Source organism: Chaetodon auriga, chromosome 7 (genome assembly GCF_051107435.1).
Source record: "Chaetodon auriga isolate fChaAug3 chromosome 7, fChaAug3.hap1, whole genome shotgun sequence".
In the NCBI taxonomy this organism is placed as follows: Eukaryota; Metazoa; Chordata; class Actinopteri; order Chaetodontiformes; family Chaetodontidae; genus Chaetodon; species Chaetodon auriga.
In genome coordinates this window covers 16,839,849-16,865,140 of record NC_135080.1, presented here as the reverse complement: position 1 = coordinate 16,865,140, position 25,292 = coordinate 16,839,849, and the positions used below count along the sequence as shown (strand labels likewise).

Genomic DNA, 25,292 nt, shown 5'->3' with positions numbered 1-25,292 from the left:
TGTGTCTATGCGTTGTTGATCTTTTGTGTGTGTGTGTGTGTGTGTCCGCGCGTGTGTGTATGTGTGTGTGTAGTGGGCATAATCTGCGCTAGAGGCCTTGTGCTGAGCAGAGCACTGTGAATATCACATTGAGACATGTAATAACCGGATTAACACATACTACACAGAGGGCTCCTAAAACAGCTCCTTACATCCTTCAAACATACACACACACACACAGATGCACTTAATCGGACTAGTTTGACACAGCTGTAGAGGTATTGTCTCTTGCTATCATTCGCCTCTCATTGCAGTTTTTGGTCAATGTGACAATTTTCAATTCATAGAATTTTTAAAACATGAGGTTTACATTTTACTTATCGAAATAGGGAAATACGGATTTGTCTTTGAGATGCTTCCACTATTCTGTACCATAGAGCAAATGTTTTGCTATCCTGGATGAAAATCTTGCAAAAGTCAAACACAAAGTTGCACTTTTAATGTAAGTTTAGGTATAGATACCATTCCCACAGGACCCTTCAGTTTAATGCTCCTCTCAGCCACCAGCTACTCAGAGTGGCGCAATTTAGATTTTACAAGCTGCTCTTTTGGACTGTGATGAGTGGTGGTTGCTGTTGCATTGTGGAGAAAATGCATGATAATGGAGTTCTACTGTAGAGTGGTCCCTGCTGCCCCCCATCATATAGAGTAACAGTGTAAGCAGGAAAACTTGAGTGGCTTTATAATTTAGTCTTGTATAAAACCTATAAAATATACATCCCTTTCACTGACTGCTCCACTAATAGGACATGTACACTCTAAAGTACACCCACACAACACAAGTGAATGCTGTCTACAGTATATTATGTGTGTATCCATCGATGTGTGTGTGCTAACTATGACCTCGTCTATGCTTACCTCATATCCAGACAACTATTCATCATCTACCTTTGCTCCGACTGAACTGCTTCCAGCTGCCTGGCTGTGCTTTAGTGTTGCCTCAGTCTATTGGCTGTCTTTGATCTAACCTTCACTCAGTGCATACTTGCACAGCAGTATCACATTAATATTTGGAAAATGGACGTGTTCTGAATTTTCTCTCTGACTGTACAGTTTGTTCTGTGCAGTATTTACAGTAACCGAACATGAAGCTTGAAATTGGTTATGAAAAGTGAGACATTTGAGATTCACCATTTCTAGCTGAGAGACTCAGGTATATCTACACCTTAATGCGTGCTTGTGATTGCTTGTGTGATAGTTTCATAGTCTGAATGGAATTTCTATACAGGTCTGTATATACTGATATTTAGCATCAGACCTCGGCTGAACTGTGCTTCTATTTTAAATTCATTTTAAAACGTGAAATCTGTATGTCAGCTTCTGCTCTCTTGTTAGTGTTCACACTCAGGGCTCGAAGTCCGTTCGTACAACTTGGAATACAATTTAACCAATCGGATTCTCCATTCAGCTTTGATCAAGTGCTGTGAACCACACGAAAACGTTCAGCTGGTGTGCCTGACTGAACATATCGCAAATGTTTTTGGAGCAAAATCCTCCTTCTTCGCATCTGAAACTACTTACGAAAGGTGTAACGCATCTGTTCTTTAATCATCGGCTGGTGTTTGAGTGTTATATATGTCGGATGTTCACCTTTCATTGGTGGATTTGGTCTTGCAGGGGCGGAGTCAGCGAGGAACAGAAGGACGAGGACGCGGCTGCACAGAGAGACCAGCAGAGTGTCCTCTTACTACCCTGAGATACTCACACACATGCACTGAAACATAATGTAAATTGTGTTCATGTGGTACAGAGGCTGGTGCAAATGGATGAAAATGAAAATGTAATCACTCGAAATGCTGGATATTGATTAAATCTTTTAAGTTCTGGTTTGTCTCTTCTTTTTGTATGACTCCATGTTTTCTGTGTGCAATGTTTATGTTGTTGTGTATGCTGTGACATACATGCCTGTTGAAAGTATAAAACAAACAGAGATGGGAAAACGAGGGCAGGAGGGGAGGTGAGGGAAGATAAACAGCAAGTTTGGTTTCATCCTCAGCAGGCGTCTGCTTGTGTACCTGTGTGTGTTCGTTAAGTGGCAGACGTTGACGGGACAGTTGGCTGCGGTGCCAATTTTACCTACAGGGCTTGATCGCGCAACATTTTTCTCTGTTGTGATTAGTTTGTTTCTTAATAAGGTTAGGGTGGCACTGGATCAGGTCACACACACACACACACACACACACACACACACACTGAAGAGGCTGCTGCAGGTGATAAATTATGTTTGTAAGGGAGGGAATAAGGAACTGTGCCAATGGCCACTGCTGCCATCTGTCTGCATGTGTGTGCAGGAGTGAAGGGAAGATAAACACCAGGCACTGGAACTGGTTTGTCGTCTCTGGTGAATGTGTACATGTGCTGTTGGTGTGTGAGTGGGTTCTTCCTCACTTGTGCTGTTTTGCATTACTCCCCACAGCCAGTCCTAATCTGTCATGACTGCCACTGTCCTCAGCTGAGTTCACAGCCCACCATCCACTACTTTATCTCTGGCTGATGTGCATGTGAGCATCAAACAAGGACCGACGGGATTAAATCACGCCTGCATTACACAACCAAACACACACAGAGAAACTCAGGTCGGCTGGATGTCACACATGCCAACTTTGTGATTGAATTGAAGATTAAGGCTCATTTGTGCACCGCGTGTGTTTATGTGTGTCAATACGAGCGTGGGCGCGTGTGGCTCCGCTCTTTACTTCAGTCATCATGGAGGGATATAAGGGTATTTTATTTGTCCTGACGTTAATCGCTAGAAGTGGACAGCAAAAGCCCTGTAATCCAGCGGCAATCACCGCAAGACGGATTGATAGCACAGGGACAGAGAGAGAAAGACAGAGAGAGCAAGAGACAGACAAGCAGAGAGAGAGGTGAAAAGGTAGATCTGTGTTATTGTGTCCTTCACTGAGTTTATCACTTACTGTTTAGGAGAAGAAAATAACAGAGACATAAATCTGATGGATATTGAACCGGCAGTCTGGCTTTAAACAACTCTGAGATCTGGGCTCTCTCTCTCTCTCTCTCTCTCTCTTTCTCTCTCTCTCTCTCTCTCTCTCTCTATCTCATGCTACCTCGCTCTCTCTCTCTCCTTCACACACTCATGCATACAAAGAGGGACAGAGAATGGAGAAAGTGAGCTGACCTTTGTTAGATTTGGAGCTGCCTGTGATGTTGTTGATGCTGTCAGAAAGACAGTGAAACTGGAGGAGTTGACATTTAACTCCACTATATTAACTGACCCTTCTCCAGAACTGGAGTTCAGACCGGGTGTGTTGTGAAGAAGCAGACGGACGTATGCTGTGTTATGAATCCAACTTTTTTTCATCATCAGGGTTGAATTTGTGAAACTTTTTCTTCCAGTGAATCGTGGTAGAAACCTTGTACCTTTTTCATTTTAAACGTAACACAGAAGACATTGGTGGCAAATCTAATAGAAGAATGTGGTTTTTCCTCTCTCTGTCCCCTCAAGAGTCGCTGTGATTTTTACCATGTTAGTTGTTGTGGATGTCATGGGTTTTGGCATTTTCTCCGACAGCAGCTTGCACGGTGGAAGCACTTTGTTCTGCCTCTGGCTGCCCGTCCACTTGTTTTCTGATGAAAACTCATTTGATTTTTCTCACCCAGAATACACCTGAAAGGACCCCGGTGTTCACAGAGTCTCACAAGTCACCTACAGCGCGCTGCGCAGGACAGCAGCTGCATACACGTGTGACAATTTGAGTTCACGTATAAACTGAAGTGGGGAAAATGGAAGAAATGGCACTCCTAATGTAGAATTTGTTTCCCCTACTTTTTCTTCATTGATTAGTCTTGTTATGAACTCTAAAGGGAATCCCCTCCTAATATTTGATCTCTGTCCTTTAAATTTGACTGAAAAATTACAGTATGTTTATTTACTACCACATAATTTCTGCCTGGTTTATGCTCACTGGTTTCCCACCCAAGAAGTCTCAAATTCTTGTACTTCAGGGAACTCATAGAGAAGTAGTCTGTGTGGATCGTAGGCATACAAAGTGCAGGACTTTGACTTTTCAGGTCCTGCATCCAGCATGTGTGAGGTTTAGGCCACTGCATAACTTTGGTCAAGGCGAGGGAAAGATTGTGGTTTTAGTCTTGAGCTTCAAGTCAACACTGACTTTATTTGTCTCAACAAAATGCTTTGATTTGCCTAAACACTAAAATGCTTTGTAGTGTATAGAATTAATCTTCAGGAGACAGGGTTGACTGCAGGTTTTATTGATATTGGCAAAATTAAATATTGTGATAGTTTGAACTAAATACTGTGACATTAGTACATATCCATACAGTATGACACGCCAATATACATGTATATCCAATAATAATTAGTGTGCTATCAGAAGGTATTTAGCCATAGACATTAGTTTTAACATTCACTTATCTCCATTTGCAGTCAAAAAATGTAATGTAACATTCGTGTAAATACTTTTTTATTCGTAAAACGAGGAGAAAAAGCTGCCTTCAGGTTCAGGGGTGGGGCTTGCGGACAGGTAAGCCAGGTAGTTGCTTGGAGCCCCCGGCCACTCATTTACAACAATGATTATTGATAGGCCTGGGCTATCAGGGACCTCTGTTGGTCCCTGGACCTCACTTTGAGAACCACCAATCTATTTTTTCAGTATTCATCTCAAATGTCCCAGAAATTGTGCATTTATGTGTGCAAAAACCAATTTTTTGCAGCGTGCACAGGTGAGGTGGGGCCCCCAGGGATTTCTTGCTTGGAGTCCCAAGAGTCCCTATCAACGCCACTGTTCAGGTTAACAGCAGAAACGCTCGTGCCCCCTTCTGTTTGATTGACAGCAGGTGGAGGCTGAGCTCAGTCATTGGGGACGGCGTGTCGCCAGCCGTTGTGACGAAGATTGAGGTCCACACCAGCATCAAAACGGACTTAAATGAAATTTGCAGGTAAGTTTGCACAGTTTTTAATGTGTGACAGCTGAGCAGCAAACTAACGTTAGCAGTGGACTTTTCACGGCGAATGTTCGGTGGTTCATCAAGCTCACGTGCAGGACCGGACATTTGTTGGCGTTTAGACGTTAAGTTGGTTCAGACAGAGATATTAGCAGGAAAGCTGATGTGGGCTGTTGTTCAGAGTCTTGTACCTGCTGTCCGGCTCAGTGGAACCACCTGCTCTCTCTGGGAGGAGAGGGAGCCGCGAGGCACTCGGAGGCCGCCACGCCATTTTTGCCAAGTTTGGCGTGCTGGCCACCATCATCTGTCACTGTCATTGTTCATCATTTGAAATGTATGAAGTACGATATAAAGTAAAAGGCAAAGCAACGACATATTACAAACTGTGAGTTAATGATGAGGTTAGGGTTAGCTAGTGTTTACTAACTGAATGCTAACAAAAATTAAAAATTACAAACAAAAACAACAAACAAAAGTTATGCATAACAGTGTGATGGTTGGTGACGTCATTAATCCCGTCCCTGAAGATAGTATGCTGACGTAGCTGCTTTATGCAAGATTTTACTGGCTGTGGACGGAGAACAACAGGACGTGAGATGTCCAGAGCAGATATGTATTCTGTAGCAGGTAACAACATTAATTCACTCAGACTTTGAAAGAGCAGACCACATACTAATGTGGTTATGAAAGATCTGCATTTAAGAGCAGGAAAACATGATGTGGATATGATGGCGGGGAATATTGAGCCTCTCACTGCAGTTTTACTCGGTTTGAGTATTATGTCTGTGTATCCCCATGTGTAGGTGCAGGGACCCTTGACCCTGACAACACACCAGGACTGAGGCATCCAGCCTTGTTGTATTGTACCTGTGCGCCTCTTCAAGTACACTATTCACACCATTGTATGAATGACTGGCTTCTTTTCCCTCTGTGGTTGTCAGGTTGGAGGCACATTTGCCGTGGATGTGCCATCTAATCATGTCCCATGTTGTCTGTTGGAGCCCTGCTGCCTCATTACAGGAGAAGGAGAATGCGTGTTGTCTGTCATCTGTGAAACATAAAAAGCCTCATAGCCACCTAGTTTGTGCGGGCTGCCGTCTGCGTCTACTACCCCATTATTCCCCGGCTCTGAATAGATGGAGCAGCCGAGTGTAACACAGGTGTGGGATGACTTTGGCAAATAGTGAAAGATAATAATGGGATATCTTGTTTGTGCATGTATGAACGCCACAGATGTGGTCGTAAAAATAGGCTGCAAGCATGAGCTCAGTTATCTTCCAGCGTAGATGGACAGATGGATTAAATTGTCTCAAGCCCAAATGACTCCATATTTTTCTTATTCTAATAAATACAAATCCCTGTTTTGCGGACATACAGTATTATCATGTCGCCCTGACCATCTCCCTGTGGCGGTCCTCAACTCAAAGCCCACCTGGCTTTAAGTTGAGGCTGGGTATTACTTTCAAGGTTATAGCCACATGTACACTGAAATGACCCCATACGCTGGAGACGGAAACACAGTATGTCCCGGACAGAAAGTTCAGACGGAGAAAGTTATAATGGAGGGGAGGAGAGAGGGAGATGAAGAGAGAAAATACAAAGAACAGAGCGTTTGAGGAGGTGGAGGATAGAAATTAAAGAGAGGTGAACGGAGGACATGTAAGAAATGGGGCGGCACGAGGAGGGTGAACGCAATCTAGTTTGATAAGGAAATGTATTTTTGATTCTTTTGTCCTCCTCCCTCCCTTTGCAGGTCTACATTTCTCTCCCTCCTTCCACTAGTCTCTCTTTTCTCCACCTCGCCCTTTTCTTCTTCCACTTCTTCCACCATTCCTCCTTCAACCATTTCTTCTTTACTTCACCACTTCACTCCTCCCAGCTCTCCTCCTTCACACCCTTCTTTGTCTTCCCCTCCTCACCAGTTCTCCCTTCCTAATTCCAACTCCCCTTCCCTTATGTCTTCCTCCATTGCTGCCCTTTCATCTTTCCACCTCTCTATTCCATTCTCCTTTAATCCTTCCATTTGTCCCCTGCCCCCCCCCTGTTCGGCGGCAGGTCCCGGTCCCCTGGCTGAGCCACCGGGACCTGCTGACAAATCGATACATCACTGTAATTGATTCTGTCGAGGCTCAAAGTGTTTAATGAGAGCCGCACCCCCCAGCCCCCCCTCCTTTTTTACACGTGGGCTTTGCGCGGGCCAGTTTAATGGTTAATGGAGTGAACGCATCCATGTGCAGCGAAGTGGTGCAGGTGGTGGGTGAGGGAGGCGTGGGGACAGTGAGGCAGGTGAAGGGGTTTGGGGGGAGGAAGGCAAGTTTGGGTGTTGAGGGTTAATCAGAGCAGTTCCCCAATGTGATGAGTCAGTGTGTGTGTGTGTGTGTGTGTGTGTGTGTGTGTGTGTGTGTGTGTGTGTGTGTGTGTGGGCATGCTGATTGTGGTAACCTGTTGGTTGCAGTTTCACTAATTTTGCTCTGCTCTGTCTTTGACCCACACCTGCAGTGGTTAACCTGAAGCACACATGCTCATATACAGAATTATATATATTTATATAAAAAAAGGTGTGTGTGTGGGGGGGGAGGAATTCAAGATTAAAAGACAAATCAGTTTTTCATTTCACAGACTGCAGAAGGCCTCAGAGCGAGCGAGAGGAGAGGGAGAGACAGAGGGTGATACAGTCAGCAAGCTTGTTTTGCGCGTTTGTGTGTATGTGCTGGGGATGGGGAATCTTATGGACAGTGAATCATTAATATCAGCTTCCTGTAAGACACTAATGAATAACACGGGAATATATCAGCTCATCGTTTGCTTCTATCCTCTTCGCTCTTCACACTCTGCTCTCCCCCTCTCCCTCCCTCTCCCTCTCCCTCTCTCTCTCTCTGCACTAGATATTCGTTTCTTCCGGCTTTAATGAGAAACACCTGTTAGAGCTCCTCGTTAGGCGTCCCCTGTTCAGGTCCCTTTGGACTTGTAGTCCCCCTCCTCTGTACAGTGTGGTATCTTTGGTTCAATTGTAGAAATGTGCACTTAAGAGGACGGCATTTTACATGCTGAGGAAACAGAGGGTGAGGCTTTGGTCTGACACATAGTTGGACTTTAAAATTTAGTGGATGGAGGAAACATGTCTTGTTAATGCTGAAGAAGCATGGGTGCACCGCATTGTGCTTTGTTTTGCAGTGCAGTTAGGTTTGTAGACATACATTGTTGTTTTTTTATGTGATTAATCCCATCTGGATTGTATATGTGGGTAATCCACAATCCAGTAATAATTACAGCCACAGTTATCGAACGTTTTTCAGCACACTTGCCTGTCCTCCTTAGATTTAATTCTGGAGAATCCTTGTATTTCAATGTGAAAAGAGGGTTTTTTTTCTAGCAGGTGGAGCTCCTTGTCTTTCTACCTTAAATAGCTCAGTTTGAAATTTGACTTTTGTGTGAAAATAGGGTTACAAATCAAATATGTTTTTGCTATCTAATAGATGCAATAGCCGCATGCTAACAGCAACATAAAAAAGTAAAGCCATCCATAGAAGGAGCTCATTAAATGGACTGTTGTGCTATCTGCTGGAGGAGGCTAATCTCTTTTGAGCCTCCTGTTTTTCAGTTTATATCTCTTTACATTTCTGCATATAGGCACCACTGTGCTGTTGTTTATGACATACCCATGAATGTACAGACAGTTATAACTCGATTACTTGGATACAGCAGATAACTTAAAAACGTGATGACTGTCAATGAAGTTCTGATGTGTCTTTTTTCCATGATTTCTCATTGAAGCTACGATAATTATGTCCTCAGGAAGTGTTAGTCACACTGAATGGTACATATCGATGTGTATCATGTCTTTGTGTTCAGCTTCGACTGAATTATGACAAATTCACCTCATCTGTCATCAAGTATCTTTGCCTCTCGTCTTCTGCGCCCCCCCCCCCCCCAGCTCTCCCTCGCCCCCCCGCCGAGACTTTCAGCTTTGTCCTGCAGAATGTCCATTTCTGTTACCGACCTTATCCTGTAATTCATGATGACTTAGATTACAGAGGAGCGCAGTGAACATTTCCTTCCCACCTCCTGCTGTAATGATAATCCCATTAGAATGGGGCTGTATTCACATGTCGTGTGCTCTTAGCTGCCTTATTAGCTGCTGGTAATCTTACTTTCAGGAGTCTCCTGGGTGTGTTCAGAGTCGGACGGGGGTGTGAACCCCGCAGCTTCATTGCGAGGACGTAGTGTTTGTGGTGCTGTTTGTGGTCACTAAGGCGCACATAAGGTCCAGAATGCCGCCTGGCTGCTCGTCTTGTTTTCAATTTCCACGTGTTTTAAACACAGAATATTAGATGTGTGAGTGTATATGCATGAAAGTATAACTGATTATGAGTGTGTTAGACAGAAACTCAGAGACCGTATGTGTGCCTGAGTGCTATACGGAGTCTAATGTTCCACTTACGCAGATAAGGATCCTGCTCTGAAGCCAATGGAGTTCATTAACTTCCTCATGATGATGATGACTGTTGGCCTATATAACACATGAACAAATGCAGCAGCATGATATCAAACTGGATCCACATTTCTTTTTTCATGTCCTCCATTAAGTCGCTTTCCACTTCATTTCCACTTTTCTCTGTTTTCCAGTAACCCCCCCACCCCCCCAAAAAAACAACAACTTTTGTTCATTATTTTACCCCCCCTCCCTCTCACTGCCTCTCTCCATCTCTCTTGCCTTCTTTGTCATTCTAACACTTGGCCTTTTACTGTCTGGCTCATTATCCATATCTTGTTCGTGGCCTCAGTAAATATGTCCTCTTTCTATCATTTGACCGTCTTTGTCAAGGTTTCTCTCACGATGATCTTTTTGTCTTTCTGACTTCGTCCTCACACAAACTGACACACCAAGTATGCCTCTTAAAAATATGTGTGTGTATGAGACTGCCAATGAGGTGATTAATGGCTTGTTTGTTTGTCTGCGTGACTGTACTCGCACCCCCCCATCCTAATTAGAGATATTTCTGCTGATTTGGCTGGGCCCCACCCGTGTAGCACTTTTTATACAGCTGATTCTCACAATACAGTTCTTGCTGAGGGCTGTTAAGCCAAAGCTTTACAGTAGTTTGATGAATGTCTCTAAACTTTTTGATGGGGATGGGGTGTTAATTTTTGTGAAGTGTGGACATGCTCAGAGTATTAACGAAGCTCCCTGGTAATGTGTGTGTGTGTGTGTGTGTGTGTGTGTGTGTGTGTGTGTGTGTGTGTAAACAAATGCAAGCCAGTTCATGTGAATATTTATATATAAATTCTGTTTGTCATCCCAATTGTCTTCCCTAGAAATGCTTACTGATTTTTTTCTGAGTAGTTAGAGAATTTTCTTTTCTGCTTTACCTGGCTTTTTTTTTTTTTGGGGGGGGGGGGGCTTTCAGGAAACTGAACCCAAATTGGAACAGTTGCTCAATCTGCCAAACACCAGAACTATCATGGACTCATCCATGTGTGTAGAGCGGAAGATCAAAGATACATCTGGGATAGAATGGATATATATTGTCCATGTAGTTGATTGTTGATTTTAGTCTCTTGCAGCTGGGGCATAAACCAGTGTGTGCTGGTGAGAGGCAGAGTGCACATTGGAAAGCCTGCAGTGTTTTTGTGTACAAGATTACCAGAAAATTAAAGTGGCCAGAGCCAATATTTACATCCACTGAGAAGAGCCATAGAGACAGGCTTAGAGACTGACCTTTTTGTTTCATTATGTCTTGCATTGATTATTATAATTAATCATATTTTAGCACCTCCTGCTCCTGTTTGCATGTAAATATGTTTGTGCTGCTGTTGCCTGTCAATGCAAACTTAACACTCCCTTCATGTCCACATTTCTATGTCAGCATGAGCATGCTGTGAGTGAATCCACCATAAAACTGAACTTGCCTGGACTTATTGTAATGCATACTGATAAAACCCAGACCAGTATCGGTAGGAACTGCGGTACGATTTCATACCTCTCTCAACAGTCACGTGCACTAAATGGTGAAAAAGAGTTTTCACTGCCCTTTCTGGTCAGTTTCTCCTCTGTCTGGCCCAGTTTCATGTATGTGAAGGTTTGCTGTGAAGACACTTGCTGTGTTGCACCTGTAACATCACCCAGCAATGATGTTACAGCTTCAGAATCTACAGAAGTTCAACCACTAGAGGTCAGCAAAGGCGACTTTCGGGGGCTGATAAGTTACTCTTTAACAATAGTTTCTTCGTACCATTCCCACAATTTGTCACTAAACATAATATATCTATTCATTCATTCATTCATTAAACCTTTATTTCAATTTCAAAAATAGTTGAGGACCATTGTCTACAATATCTCTGGCTTGAGACAAGTTTGGATTCAAAACTAGTGTCAAATCAAATGCATCTTGGATTTATCAAAGGCTTGTTGTAGGGGTCCAGTGGCTCAGTGTGCAGTATTAGCAAAGCAGTACAGAACTGTATCATCCACATAAAGATGGATGCTACAGTTTGTCATAGTAACATTGTTAATATAAACTGTGAACAGGACAAACCAATACTGAACCTTGTGGAACCCCCTTCGACAGTGATGAAAATACAGAACAGTATCAACAGTATCAAATGCTTTTGTTAAATCAAAAAAGGAGGGCAGCACAATACATCCCTTTGTCAACAGCTGAAACCAGATTGGTGTAAACTTAACACAGAATTTCTGGAGATGAATGATTTGAGCTGATTATTAACTAATGACTGCAGGACTTAAGCGAGACATGACGGTTTGGAAATTTGCAAATAGCAGAGTTTTCCATAAGCAGTGGCTGTTGGCCGGATGGCCAGGCATTGAAACATTTCCAGCTGACTACTTTCTTAATGTTTTCAATCACTTTGCAGATCAGCAGCTCGGCTCGCAGCCCCTCCTCATGTCCTCACCTGGAAATTTCACCACCGCGTCTCGTTCTGGCTGTGACACAGCCGACAGACCTCATCGAGGCCGTTCCAGACAACACTTGGAATTCCACCAGAAGCATCACAGCGTGTTTCAGAAGCATCCCAGAGGTGGCTGTCCACTCTGCTCCCTAGTCTGTTTGTGAGGTAAGCCTTGTCAAGCTGCACGGAGCCGATCATGACAGACAGGAAGTCAGAAACAGGAACGGCATAGAAAATGGAGTCAATTTTCAAAATAAAACACCCTGTGCAGACTGCTGATTGTATACCAACAATAAACACTATTACAACAGACAAAAAATAAACCTTTTAACTACATATCTGAATGAGTCACCACACCAAAGAGCGTCGGAGAGACACTGATTTTTAACAGGGGGTTCCCATATTCATTTATTTGTGGTGGCCCGCCACATTTATTGCTGCTGCTCTTGCGGCTCACCTGCTGCTGTGAAAAGAATGTTACATGAACAAATCCAAAATGTGAGTTGTGTTTTATGGGTGACTTTACAAAACATGCTGCTGGTATTGCTGCTAGAATAGAAGAAATAACCTAGAAGAAAAAGGGTAATACATTCTTTTAAATATTTTCAGCCAGCTGTTCAGTGTGTACACGAGTGGAAAACACTGCAATAGTTGTCATGATTGTTTTTGTCACCCCTCTCATGCACAGATACCGGAGAAAGTGAGAGTTTCAAATGTTGGTATTACATGTAAACTAAATAAAATAATTGTCATTTGTCAAACATGTTTTTGTATGGTGAAAAGGATGTCAGGCCGGGCCCTCTCGCTGTTCAAACATACAAACACAGAAAAACATTCATGTCTCTGGATATTCTACACTTTCCAATTTACTTGACCTCCATTTTTGTTGACTGCGGGAAGAAATGCACATGAAATAAACATATGAAAAACAAGCAAACACCTCACAGAAAAGCCCCAGTCAGCCCGTTTGTTGTTTGGCAAACAAGCCAACATCTTCAAAATCCACCAGTGAGAATGCACCTGAAGGCCATAATACAGCTTCATGTTAAACAGAGCACGACGTCTCTGGCTCCCTGGCTGAATTCTAGTTAAGCATAAAAAGACTTTTAGCGTTTCACCCCGTGTGTGAAAGCGTGCGCTTGTGTGGGATAACAATGCGGAATACAGTATCTGTGTCCGTGAGAGTGTGTACACAACTGTGTTCGGTGCGGCACTGTGTTAAGGCTAAACACACTTAAGGCTAAGCAATCAGCGAGTAAAGTTTCCTCGCCGCTGTCATTAAAGCTCCACATAAAAGCTTAAGCTGCTTTTATCCTTCTAAGGAAGAAAGAGAGAATGTCAGCACATAATTAAATTAGATGAAAGGAGGGGAATTAGAGACTTCCTCCTCTTTAAACACAAACGACTTAATCAGAACCTTGGGCTAAATGAGAGACAGACGGCTACATGATCGTAGGGAGGATAAACATCCCTCTCCTTGCCTCCATCCTTTTGGCTGTCTCTTTTTTCCTAATGTCTTTATTATCTCTTTAACTTGCTGTACGTATATCTCTTACTGTCTATCTGTCCACCTCTCTTACCCCTTTGTCCACCCCCCCCCCATCCACATGTTTGTACAACCAGTGACTATTATCTTTTTCTCACTCAAAATTAGGCTCAGGCACCCTGCTCCCTGTTTTCTCCTACTCCCATGTCTTTAACTGCATTTTGATTTTCACCTCTCACTCGCACCGCTTTGACCCTCACCTGATCTGCCCCCTTTCTCTCCCTTTAAAAAAAAAAAACCTTGAGTGCATCACCTCCAGCATACGGAGTTTCAAGTATTAGAAGCACTTGAGCCCTGATGCGTGAGCCCGTATTGATTCAGAATATGAATACCATCATACCTGACAATGATCGGTTTCATCACGTACGGCTTCAGAGAGTGGCAGCTTATTTTTATACGATCCTTATAAACACTGGTTTGAAGGAGGGGATGATGCAAGTGAGTGCATTAGAGGAAAAAGAGCTTCTGAGAACTTGTTTGTTGGATTGAGCTCTGCCTTTTCATGTCTCATTCTGAAATTAGATCCGCCACTGCATCAAACTGACACTAATAGATGCTAATGAAGGTATTAGTTATCAAAGGAAGGTCTTACATATTTTAGGATGTAACATCTATAAATACTGAGCACTTAAAAGACATAAGGTTTTAATTAGAGTTCACAGGTTTTTTTCCTGAAATTATTCACAGATATGTCTAAAGTGTACACATGGATAAGGAATAGTTAAACCTTCTGGGAAATATGGTTGTTGCAAACTGTTGGATGAGAAGATCTACACAGATCTCATGTCTGTATGGTACAAATTAAGCTCATCCAAAGCAGCTGGTTAGTTTGCTTAAAGATTGGTTTCTATGTATGTTCATAGGTAACAAACATGTAAAATTCACCAAGTAACATGTTGCATCGTATTTGTCCAATCCATGTAAAAAGTGAGCAAATGACAAGTTGTGTTTTTACGGGGACGTGTATCTTTGCAGTTACTTCCTGAAGTCTCCACCAACAAGACACCAACATGAGAGCAACTATGTGTAAATTACATCCTCTAAAGAAACTAGAAATGACCGAAATTTGTATTTTCTCTTCATTTTCTACACATTTGTTTCATTCCTCATGATTCCAAGCGCTCAAGCGAGCTGTTTCCTTCAATGTATTTTCATGCACATTTTGAATTATCTCATTAGAAAAGGTTGATCGTGACGGAAAAATTCCAAAAAACATACTCAGTTTTGTTTTTCACTTTCACTTGAGGTATTTTGTTTTTTTGTCTTTTTTGAAAAGAGTTAATACGCTTTAATGGGTGGAAACGCTTTTTTCGAGTAAGTTCTGACACAGCAAACATTTAACTCACATGACTCGCCAGCTGTTTCCACTCAAGAAGAAGAAGAAAAAGCTGTTCCACAGACTAAAACGTCTCCTCATTGCACCACACAGATCTGATGTAACCATCTTCACATTGATACATGAAACAAACAAACACAAATGTCATATTTCAATCATGTTTTCTCCTTAATTAATAATCTCCTTCAAGGCTCGACTGGTGATCTTTCAATTCCATCATTTTGTTGCACCCTTTTCTTGTCCATGGAAACAAGTGTGCATTTCTTTTCCTGATTTTTCTATTTTTTTTGTGATAGATTTGGGTGGAAACCTTGATATTGACTATAAACCTCTGCCTCAGTGCATGGCTGCATCATACAGATATTTCCCAGTCCTTATTAACGTTACGTACGCTCACTGCACAGTTTTGTGCCACCAGAGTATTGTAAATATGATTTAATTTAGGCCACAATACCATGCGGGGTAGAAAAAAGAAAGAAACTCCACGGTTAAAGCTATTTACCTATTCAGTCCTCAGGTGGATACAAAGAGAAGCAGAGCACAGGAGAGGCAGCCAAGAGGAGGGTGAGGGAAGGGTGGAAAGTGAGTTACTTGAGATGAAGAGAGGCAGGATGCAGTGTCATTGACTGAAATAACAGGGGAGAGCTGTGGTAGGGAGCAGGACTTTTATTTTCTAGGTTTTTATTATACTGCGACATTCCGTTTCCCTTCATTTACATTGGGGAGTTAACTGTCTTCCTGCTTTCTATATTTTTTTGTTGTTTCACTGATGACATCACTAAGTACGGTGTGTGTGTGTGTGTGTGTGCGTGCGTGCGTGCGTGCGTGCGTGCGTGGCGGCGGGCGGCGGGGGTGACATACAAAGAGAGAAAACCACACTCAAAGAACAGAGGCAGACAGTTGTGTTCACATTGAACTCATATGACAAAAGCACAGAAGTGCAGTTGTCCTGCTGACTGCACTACACACTAACACCTCACTGTGTGTCCCTCTGTGTGTGTGACAACGTATTTGCAGTGCATGTGTGTTTGCACGCATGCTTTGTTTTCGTGTGTGCGCGATTGTGTATTTCAGTATGAAAGCCTCTTGTCCCACTAACTTCACTACAGACCTGAGGGAAGCCATGAGACTGCTAATTAGCAGCACAGAGGGAAGCAGCCCCAGTGACAAATCAGATCTGCTTTTGTAACCGGTTCCCCCTGAGACTCCATGGAAACGGGGCAACTGAGTAACCAAGGTGACGATATATGATGTCATCTATTTACGGGTCTGACATTACTGTAATTTTTATCGAAAATGAGATGAAAGATATTTTTTTTGTGCGTTAAAATCTGAGCATGTTCCACTTTTTTTTTCTTTCTGACAGTTCGGGGCCCTGCAGTCATCTCATTTAGTGTTTTCAAAGAGCAGAATGTTTGTGCTCAGAGAGAGACAGGTTCATTCAGAGTGCATGGTGCAGATCAATTGTTTTTTTTGTTTTTTTTTTCATAGCCATGTTGTGAATCATCCAGCATAGATATCAGCACACAAACTCATGCAATGGTGTGTTTGTGTTATGCAACTATAGGTTGCACACAGTACCTTTCTTGCAGATTTGCTGATGCACAAAGACAGAGGTTCGAATTCTTGGTTAGGATTGCAGTAGTGTGAGTTTTTCTTAAAACAATAATGGCCTCATAGGACATGGTATTACGCTAATATTAGCATAATAACGTATCAGTTGCAATGATCTTTAAAGGAATGAAAACAGAAGTTTCTTTTGGTTGAACAAATGTTTTATTATAATTTCACAACATGTCCAGACAGAAGTGAAACGTGATAAGAACTTGAAAAATGTTTCAGTAACACTAATACGGTAGAATTAAGGTATGATAACAGGCAATTTTCATACCACAGTATACAGCTGCAACCCTATTCTCGATATGAATTTCCATGGAGATGAATTGCACAACCCATTTGGGGGATTAGAGGTGGAAGAGAAATAGTGGAACATCTAGCTCATAGGGTTGATAGAATAATGCTAAACAAATTGAGATACTGGAGTGATTGAAACTGATATACTGGGAATGAGGATGGGCAAGGAGGACAGGCAAAGAAAGAAAGAAAGAAAGCAAAATGACATTGCAGTGAATTAGGAGATCACGTCCTCTTCATCTAACAGCGTATCAGTGGTCTTGTGTGCGACGAGTCAGGAGATAGATCCTTTCTGAACTCAGGATTGGTAACACATCTTTGATTTGCGCTCTATTATTCATCTGCTCATCCATCTATCCCCCACCACAATTACAAAGGTCAAACTGTCCTCATACTGGCCAAATTAGCAATGTCAAATATTATTTGCAAGCAAAAAGCAGATGAACAGCATATAATGTTGCCAGGGTTAGCACTAGCTGCAGCAGCTATAGCATGGCTTGTAGGGTAATGACAGCGTTCCACAAATTGAGAATTAAACACTTTTTAACACTTAATTATTGTTACCCTCAATGCCCTCAATAGAACCCTCCATTACTGCTTGTATTATGTAATATTGTAGTTATTGATCCTTTGTGAATGACAGTGAATCCCAACTGCTCACTGAAATTAGCCAGACATGTTACAGATCAAAGTTCAGTTAGCTTGAGGTTAAGATGACTGAGACATGGGGATCTTAGGTCATCTGTCTTCTTAAAGAAATATTCAGACTATCTGGGAAATACGATTGACTTGCTGAGAGTTGGGTGTGAAGATTGATACCACTTGCATGTCTCAACAGTACCAGCACGTAACTCCACATGAAATGCTAAGATGTACTTTACAGTTTTGTTTATGTATTGGTTAAACCAAGAAAAGATGTGTTAATTAGTGAGCCTTAGAGGTGCTGTTTTCCCCCTGCTCTCAGTCTTTATGCTCAGCTAAGCTAATCAGCTCCCAGTTCTAGATCCATTGCTAACACACATGTGAGCATGATGTCGATCTTCTCATCTAACTCTCCGCAAGGGAACAATGAAATGTATATTATAAATCTGTCATCTTTGTAATCTGTGACATAGAAATTCCCAAAAAGTCCACCAAAAATGACCTATTTCACAAAACACACAGGCCATCTGACATTTATCTTTGCTGGTCTTGTTCCTTGTTTTTTTCTAGACTTTTTTCCACCTTTTATGGGTGGAGATTTATGAGACTGCAGTGGAAATAATTAAGAGCTCTGATAGCATTTTAAGAGCAAGTTCACGAGGCTCATCCACTTCCTCAGCATGGAGGCCCATTTGGAGAAAGACCAAGTTCAAATCCAGGGAAAGATAATGAGATGGATGACATGCATGGCAGCATGTGATAAGGAACATTTATTCTTTGAACAAGCTCAACCCAGATTTCTTGGGGATAGTACACTGCATTTCAGTCATATATGGAGAAACAAAGTCTTCTTTTATCTGGTGTGAGTGCACGACATGAATCACAGTCATGGAGGGTAAATTTCTACATCTGAAAAGTCACTGGGTGATACAGTACAAGTCATGTGTGAGCTAAGCTTATTTATTTATTTTTTTATTGCACCAGTCCACACTCCGGTAGTGTTGCACTGAAAGACTGTCGCTCAGTTTGTCGAGCGAAATTAACTGTCAACTGAAAGAAAAGCAAGTACCTGAGGAACTCTCAATAACAATGAAACTGCTCAAGACAAACGACAAGTAGAAAAGGCTGTGAATATATGCACAAGCTGCTCATTTTGTGCTGGCAAACAGAAGAGTAGTGTAGTGAAAAATCATGAAAGAGGTGGAAATAATGCAGAGTTATCAGACTGATTCAGTATACAGTAAGTTAATGTAGCAACATAGATTGTTTTTACAAATTCTGTAGAGATCATGCTGCCAAATACATTTGAGCATCCAAAAACCATCAGTACATGAGTAAGAGATTGGACAGTTAAAGGTGCATTTCATGATCCAGATATAAACAAAACAAGAAAAGAAATGGAGCTGATGAGAATGATGAACCAGGCCAGGACCAACACAATGAGCTTAAAGATGCTTAAAAGCTCTGTGGACCTGAGGTGAATGGCAGAGTTGAACAAGCCATTTGTGTCCATTCAGCCAAAAGAGCATTTATGAGGTGAGGTATTGGTGTTGAACAAGAAGGGCTGCCTTGGAAATGGCGTTCTAACTCCTCCCAAAGGTGTTCAGTGTGGTTGAGGTTGAGGCTCTGTGTAGGCCAATCTAGTTCCTCAAAATCAAACTTGTCTAACCATGTCTTTATGGATCTTGCTTTGTCGCACAGGAGGGCAGTTGTGCTAGGAGAGCAAAGGACCTTCCCCAAACTGTTGTCACAATGTTGGAAACACCCAATTGACTAAAATGCCTTTGCATCCTGTAGCATTGAGAAGACCCTTTGTTTGAACTAAGGCCCACACCCTGAAAAACAAGCCCAGATCAGTCCTCGCTCCTCGCTCGTAATATTACCATCGCATCTTTGTGTTACAGGAGTGTGTGTTATAGTGAAGAAGATCAAAGTTACTGGATGTAACTGCAGTTCTATGAGTATGTGTGTACCTCTCTAACAGCATGTTATTTAAGCCACAATAAAGCACACCATTTTTAAATTCCTGAAGAGTTTATCATGGTAATGATTGTGCTGCAAAATCCATGTCGTGGCACAACGTCACACCGGTGACTATACTGCCCACCCCAAATATATACATGTACATCTTTTCAGTTGTAAAGGCACAATAATGAGTAACTTGCACTCAGAGACACAGGCTGCACTCAGTCCTGACTGCTGTTGAAATGTGGTGATTGTTGCAGCTGTAATGCTGGCTGAATGCCCGGATGGGGGGACTTGTCCAAAATTTTCAGAAGCCTTTTCCTGATACTGACTTGTGCACAATCCATGTCTTTGTAGCCTTAATCCTTATTTATCCTGTCTCCTCCACTTTACCCACACCTCCCCTTGCTTATCAAAGTAGATTTAAGGTTAAAACAAAAGAGATCCACCTGGATTCACCTGGTCAGTCTGTTCCAGACTAAGAACTGTTGCTGATAGTAGTTGGCACTGTCAGTGTATGAGGTCATCATCAAACATCCAGGGTCTTGTACTGAACCAGGCAAGCTGTGGCTGTTTCAGGACCAGCTCTGCACAACTGGCTTGTGCAAAGGTGTGCTGGATCGTAAAAGGAGAGAGCCACTTTATTTTTCACATTTAAGGGTTATGTTGCGCTTTGTGTGAACCAGTCTTTTGTAGTTTCAAGTTCAAGCCTTTATGTTCAAGGCGTTATTACTTTTAATAACTTCCAAGGTTTGTTGAGTTTTACTCTATCCCCTTGTGCTTGTGTGTGAAGTAGTGGGGCTGTGCATTAGTAATGTTTTTGTTTTTGTTTTTGTCCGTGTGCACGTACAAGCATGTGTGCAACTGCTGTCTGTTTACATTTCATTACTTACATACACAAGTGGCTTGGTATCAAACTTCTGTGTTAATTATCTCAAAACTAATTGTGCAGTATGTTCAGGACAAGTTAACATGATGTCTGTGACTGGGGAATTTTATTTTCCTCCCAAAATGCTGCAGAATTATTGGAGCATCACTGTGTATTATTGCCTAGATCTATGGATTTGAGAAATGTGGCCAAGCTAAAGCTAAAGGTAAAGCTCTAAATCACTCCATTTTTACTGTTTCCAGCCTTCTTTTTGATAATTGCCATCTAATAATTGACTGAATTTGCTACATACCCCTATTTTCATTAATAATTATCTGTATAGGTGCTTCCAGTATGACATTATTATAGAGATGGCTACCCAAGGAACTCAGTGGTATTGTTCCTCCGGCCAGTGATAATTTAATACTGATAACAGTAATAGTGTCACAAGAATCAAATTAGTGAAAATGAAAGCACGTTAGCCTGAAGCACAACTTGACATTGACTCAAGGAAAGCACAAACACAGCGCAGGTATCTGTAGAACAGCATTACCATCATCATATGCATCTGTCATATTTAATGTAACATAATCATCATCCACATTGATACCACATGCTGCTACTGGACGGCTCATGCTGTGACATCTGGTACTGCCATGATCCTCTTATCGTTTAACAGTCGTAATTCAGTCCGTCTGAACAAAAGTCACCCTGGCCCATTGAAAATATTGTTCTCTTGAGCTTCAGTATAATTTTACTGATCTTTGTTTTGAGGAGGGGGGGTGTGAGGGGAGGCAATGCCCTAACAATGGTGATGATAATCTTCATGCACCAGTGGTCGTTCATTTGCTTATCTTTATTCCTCCTCCACCGGCATCTTAACACTGTTTAAATATGCAGCTGTTCCACTTTGGTACAGTTCTTTACACAATTTGTGTGTTTTGAATAAAATTCTGCCTATTTTGACCAAAGAAAATTCTACAAGGTTGAATGTTCAAGATGAAAAGGAAAAAAACGGTGCAGCAGGTTACTCAGCATCATACTGCCTTCATGTCAAATGTATTAAGTGACTTACTGCTAATGCAAAAGCCACTGTGCATGTTGTTTACAATATTTTTATTGGTTCTTGTTGCACACGTGTCGATTGCTGTTGTATTAGATGGTACTACATTTTTCTGTGAAGTGAGACTGATCTAAATATGGTTTTGCTGCTACAAAGCAACACATATTAAACTGATCATTGATGATCTTCAGTCTGAGAGCAGAAATCAGTGAGAGAAACACTCCTTGACATGGAAGTCTACTTGTCATTGTATTAGGTCCAAGCCACTAAACATAATTTCTGTCATTATTCGTCCTTCCTGTTGAGAAATTTCTAGCCTGGAAAATGCCTGAGCTTTCTGCCTGAATTCATTTCCGATCCTGTTTGTCCCTGACTGGGGCTGATTGCCTCTTGCTAACAGTCGGTTCTGGAATGCTCTTTAATGTTCCGCTTGCGTTCTTCCATGCCGTGCGTCTGAATTTCTCCCAATATGTTTTGATTTTCTGCATCCAGCCACAGTCTTGATCGCTCCACTGAGTTTCCAAGTGCTGGGGAATGGCACCCCTCCTGCTAATGAATACGCCTTTGTGGGTGCGTGTTGTACTGGAGATCAGCGGAATGGTTAAATGCATATATCTCAGACAACAAGCCTCTGATCCACACATGTACACACATGCGTGCACACACCAGTATGCAGGGTTGATATCCTTTTAGGAGGGACATCCTAAGTAATGAAGCCCCTTTCTTTTAATGGCAAGTCAATGAGCCATTCAAGCTTAAGTCTGTGAGATATTCATGAGTGTGAGTTTGTGTGTGCATTTTTGTATGTGTGTGTAAGTGACTTTGCTGTCAATGGTGACACACAGTTGCCGAGCACTGAGTGTAAGTACTATAAATTAAATGTTTAAGGTGATTAACGTACAGTACACTACCATAAGGTCACAACTCATCTATTACTTCTATCACTTGTCTTTTATTTACCCCAAACAATGACAGTTTATCATACCCCTCACCAACAGGTTACTGTAATATTATGATTACTGTTTAAATAAATCAATAACCCAGACAAACAGCACTGTCAAACAGAGTGCTGGAGTGAGGATATTGTCGTACGTTGGAGGGAACACTTTAAATAACTCATGAACCTGACTGACACATCCTTCTCCGTAGAGCAGACAGTGGTAGAAGGCTCAGGGAAAGCCTTGTCTATTTCCTTAACGGAGGTCACTGAGGTAGTTAAAACATTTTTGACTAGCGAGGCACCTGAGCTGGATGAGGTTCACGATGAGATGGTGAAGGTTCTGTACATTGTGGGACTTGTCCCCAATGGTTTCGTGGAGGTGTGTGACAGAGCCTGCAGACTGACTGACTGGTGGTTGTTCCCTTATTTAAGACAGGAGCAGAGTGTGTGCCCTGATCGTGAAACAGTGGTCAGAATTTACTCTTACAGGGTAACTGTGGGAGTATTGCCCATCCAGTCTACTAGTGTTTAGTGGACTTGGAGACTGCTTCTGACCACATCTTTTGTGGCACCTTGTGCATGGTGGTGTGGGTGTTTGGTGCACCATGAACCATTCAGTCCTTGTGTCACGGGAGTCAGGGCTGCATCTGCATTCCCGGCCTGTCAAGTGCGTCCTCAGTGGCTTCTTCAAGGAGGTGTCTTGTTGCCTATTCTGTTTGTGACTTTCATGGACAGAATGTTTTAGCATAAGTGTCTGGTATTTAGAATCTGTACAGGACATTGAATTATTTTATGTAACTACATTATTGAATCTTATATAATAAATAGAGTTTGATGGTTATAGGAAAAGCTGGCTATGGAATAGAAATGAATTGACTTTGCTTGAGAAATCAGTCTGTGTTTCTTAGAAACCTCTAATGACAAGGACGTTTCTGGTTTTGAACCTCACAAGGGCTCGGATCCTTTCCCTCGAAAACAGTCATCTGGTGATTGTCAGATAATACAAGCCCTTATTCTTTAAGGTGTTTTTGCATCTCACAACTGAAATGCAACCCATCCATACAGAGATACTCAATAAAGCTTGTGTCCTACATCGTAGCCCAGCTTATGGGCAGCTGCAGTGTGTAAATATATAGTGATTCAAATGGGTTGAATTTAGAGATCAGATTTCACTATATACAATATACAGTACCTCTGTTTCTCTTGTCTTTATTTTAAAGAATGGAGCAGTCAGAAACATGTGAACACAAGTGAAAGCACTGTTGCACAACAGCGAGCAGCTAGCAAAAAATACTGCATCCCATTCTTTGAAAGCAGCTGTCAAGTCTCAGCTGCAACAACAGCTATCCCCTCATACCCTGTCTCAAACTGAGGTCTGTCTGTCACACTTCATGTTGGCTATAACCTACTGTGTCATGATCACTCTGGATCACAGCTTACAACCTCATCGACTGCCATGATACACAATTACAGCCCATTCAATTTACCCTGCAACGATGGAAAAGACTGCGAGAGCACTAATGATATCCCTGGACGCTCTAATTGACACTTTCAACTTTAACGCAGAAATTAAAACCACTGAATTGGCAAACTGGATATGAGATGCCATAACCCTGAGTACTGTAAAGATTTTTTTCTTCTGCAGAAGCTTTAGAGAGCTCAGCTTCCCTGTCAGCTCAGATAAACAAGAACCAAATTTTTATGTTCACTGAATTGGCAGACAGGTTGAACTGATGAAGTGAGCCTGGTGGAATGTGAAGCCATTGCGAAAATTAAGCTTCATCCATTATGCTCCATTCTTCGTGAAATAGCTGCAAACTAGACTGAAAGAAACCAAACAAAAGTTCTTCTATTAAGGGTTTTCAAAGAGAGGTATCAGCTAAAATATGTGCACACAAGTAGCTAAGCCGACTGTAAAATAAAGGATGAGGACACTTGAGAGAAGGCCATGATAACTTATTTAGAGGAGAAAAAGAAAACTTCAGTGCTGACTGCAGTGTTCTTGAGGCAGCTGTCTTTCTTAAGTGTGTGTCAGACAATTAGAGTGTGAGATGTGTTAGTTCTTTCAGAAGATGTTTCATCCTCTCATTCATTTTTTTTTTTTTTTTTTTCGCCCAAACTGGCTTTCCGTTTGGATGTGTGTGCATGATTTTCTGTATAACTTTGGCAACTGGGTTTGTCCTTAGCAGGTGATAGCCCTGGTGACAAAAGGCCCAATAATGTAGCTATTTTAGAGTCATTGATGTTCAGTTGTTCATTGCTCAGCTGTGCCATCTGGTCAGCTGAGGTTGACTGCCAAACTTAATGGCAAAACAGTTTGTTGCCACAGAGGAATGTGTCATAAAAAGATGGACACCCTGGCTGTCAGTTCACAGAAAATTAGCTACAGTAGCTCACAACAAACACAATAACTTGGTCGCTGTGTAAAGGACATTGCCATTGTATTGCTAACCTTCTCCCAAATTGCATTGTCTGCTGTGTATTAAATAAAGGAATCTGAGTCATCTGTCCAACTCAAGACTATTGCAATCAAAACAGCCAATTAACATGCTGTTAGATGGTGTGTGAATATGTATGTGTGATGAATATTTGATGTTTAGAGTCTCACTACATGCTCCTCTCTCAGATCATGACACCATGTTGGGACCAGAGATATATTCTGCATAATACATGAGGTCACTTGCTCATCAAATCAAACTACCACTGATTCAAACCCTTGTCCTTACTACTTTTTCCTTCTGCCTCTCGATTTTTTTCTTTATTTCTTCTGTATTGTGTTTTCTTTTATACACTGGGGGCATTGCATCAAATATTGACTGTTTTAAATAAGTTGGAAACTTCTGGGGAGCGGAGAGGAAAAATGAAGAATAGAGAATAAATAAGATTAAGAATTTCTCAATCACATGTAAATCAGTAACTATACATGGGAAAACACTGGACTGTCAGTCAGTTCATCAAAAACGATAGTCCTCTGGATATCTCATCACAGAACAAGACATGGACGGTTCTGTAACTTTTGAATGACCAGCAAATTGTGGAAAGTGATATTCAGGAGCTCATAGCATCTCTGACAAAGACACTTATGACTGATGTAAAGACTATATTTGTTTCATAAACTTTGGAACCAAAAGTGAGCTCTTTGTT

At 41.8% G+C, this 25,292-nt stretch overlaps 1 protein-coding gene across 1 annotated transcript in view; it reads left to right on the top strand.

Annotated features, from left to right (window-relative positions):
- zbbx (zinc finger, B-box domain containing) overlaps positions 1-1,832 on the top strand; it is a 50,562-nt gene extending 48,730 nt beyond the window's left edge. The window contains exon 20 of the mRNA XM_076735267.1: positions 1,657-1,832. Within this exon, the coding sequence (XP_076591382.1) occupies positions 1,657-1,735 (79 nt within the window). The 3' untranslated portion in view covers positions 1,736-1,832. The remainder of the gene's footprint in view (positions 1-1,656) is intronic.
- Positions 1,833-25,292: the final 23,460 nt, after the last annotated feature.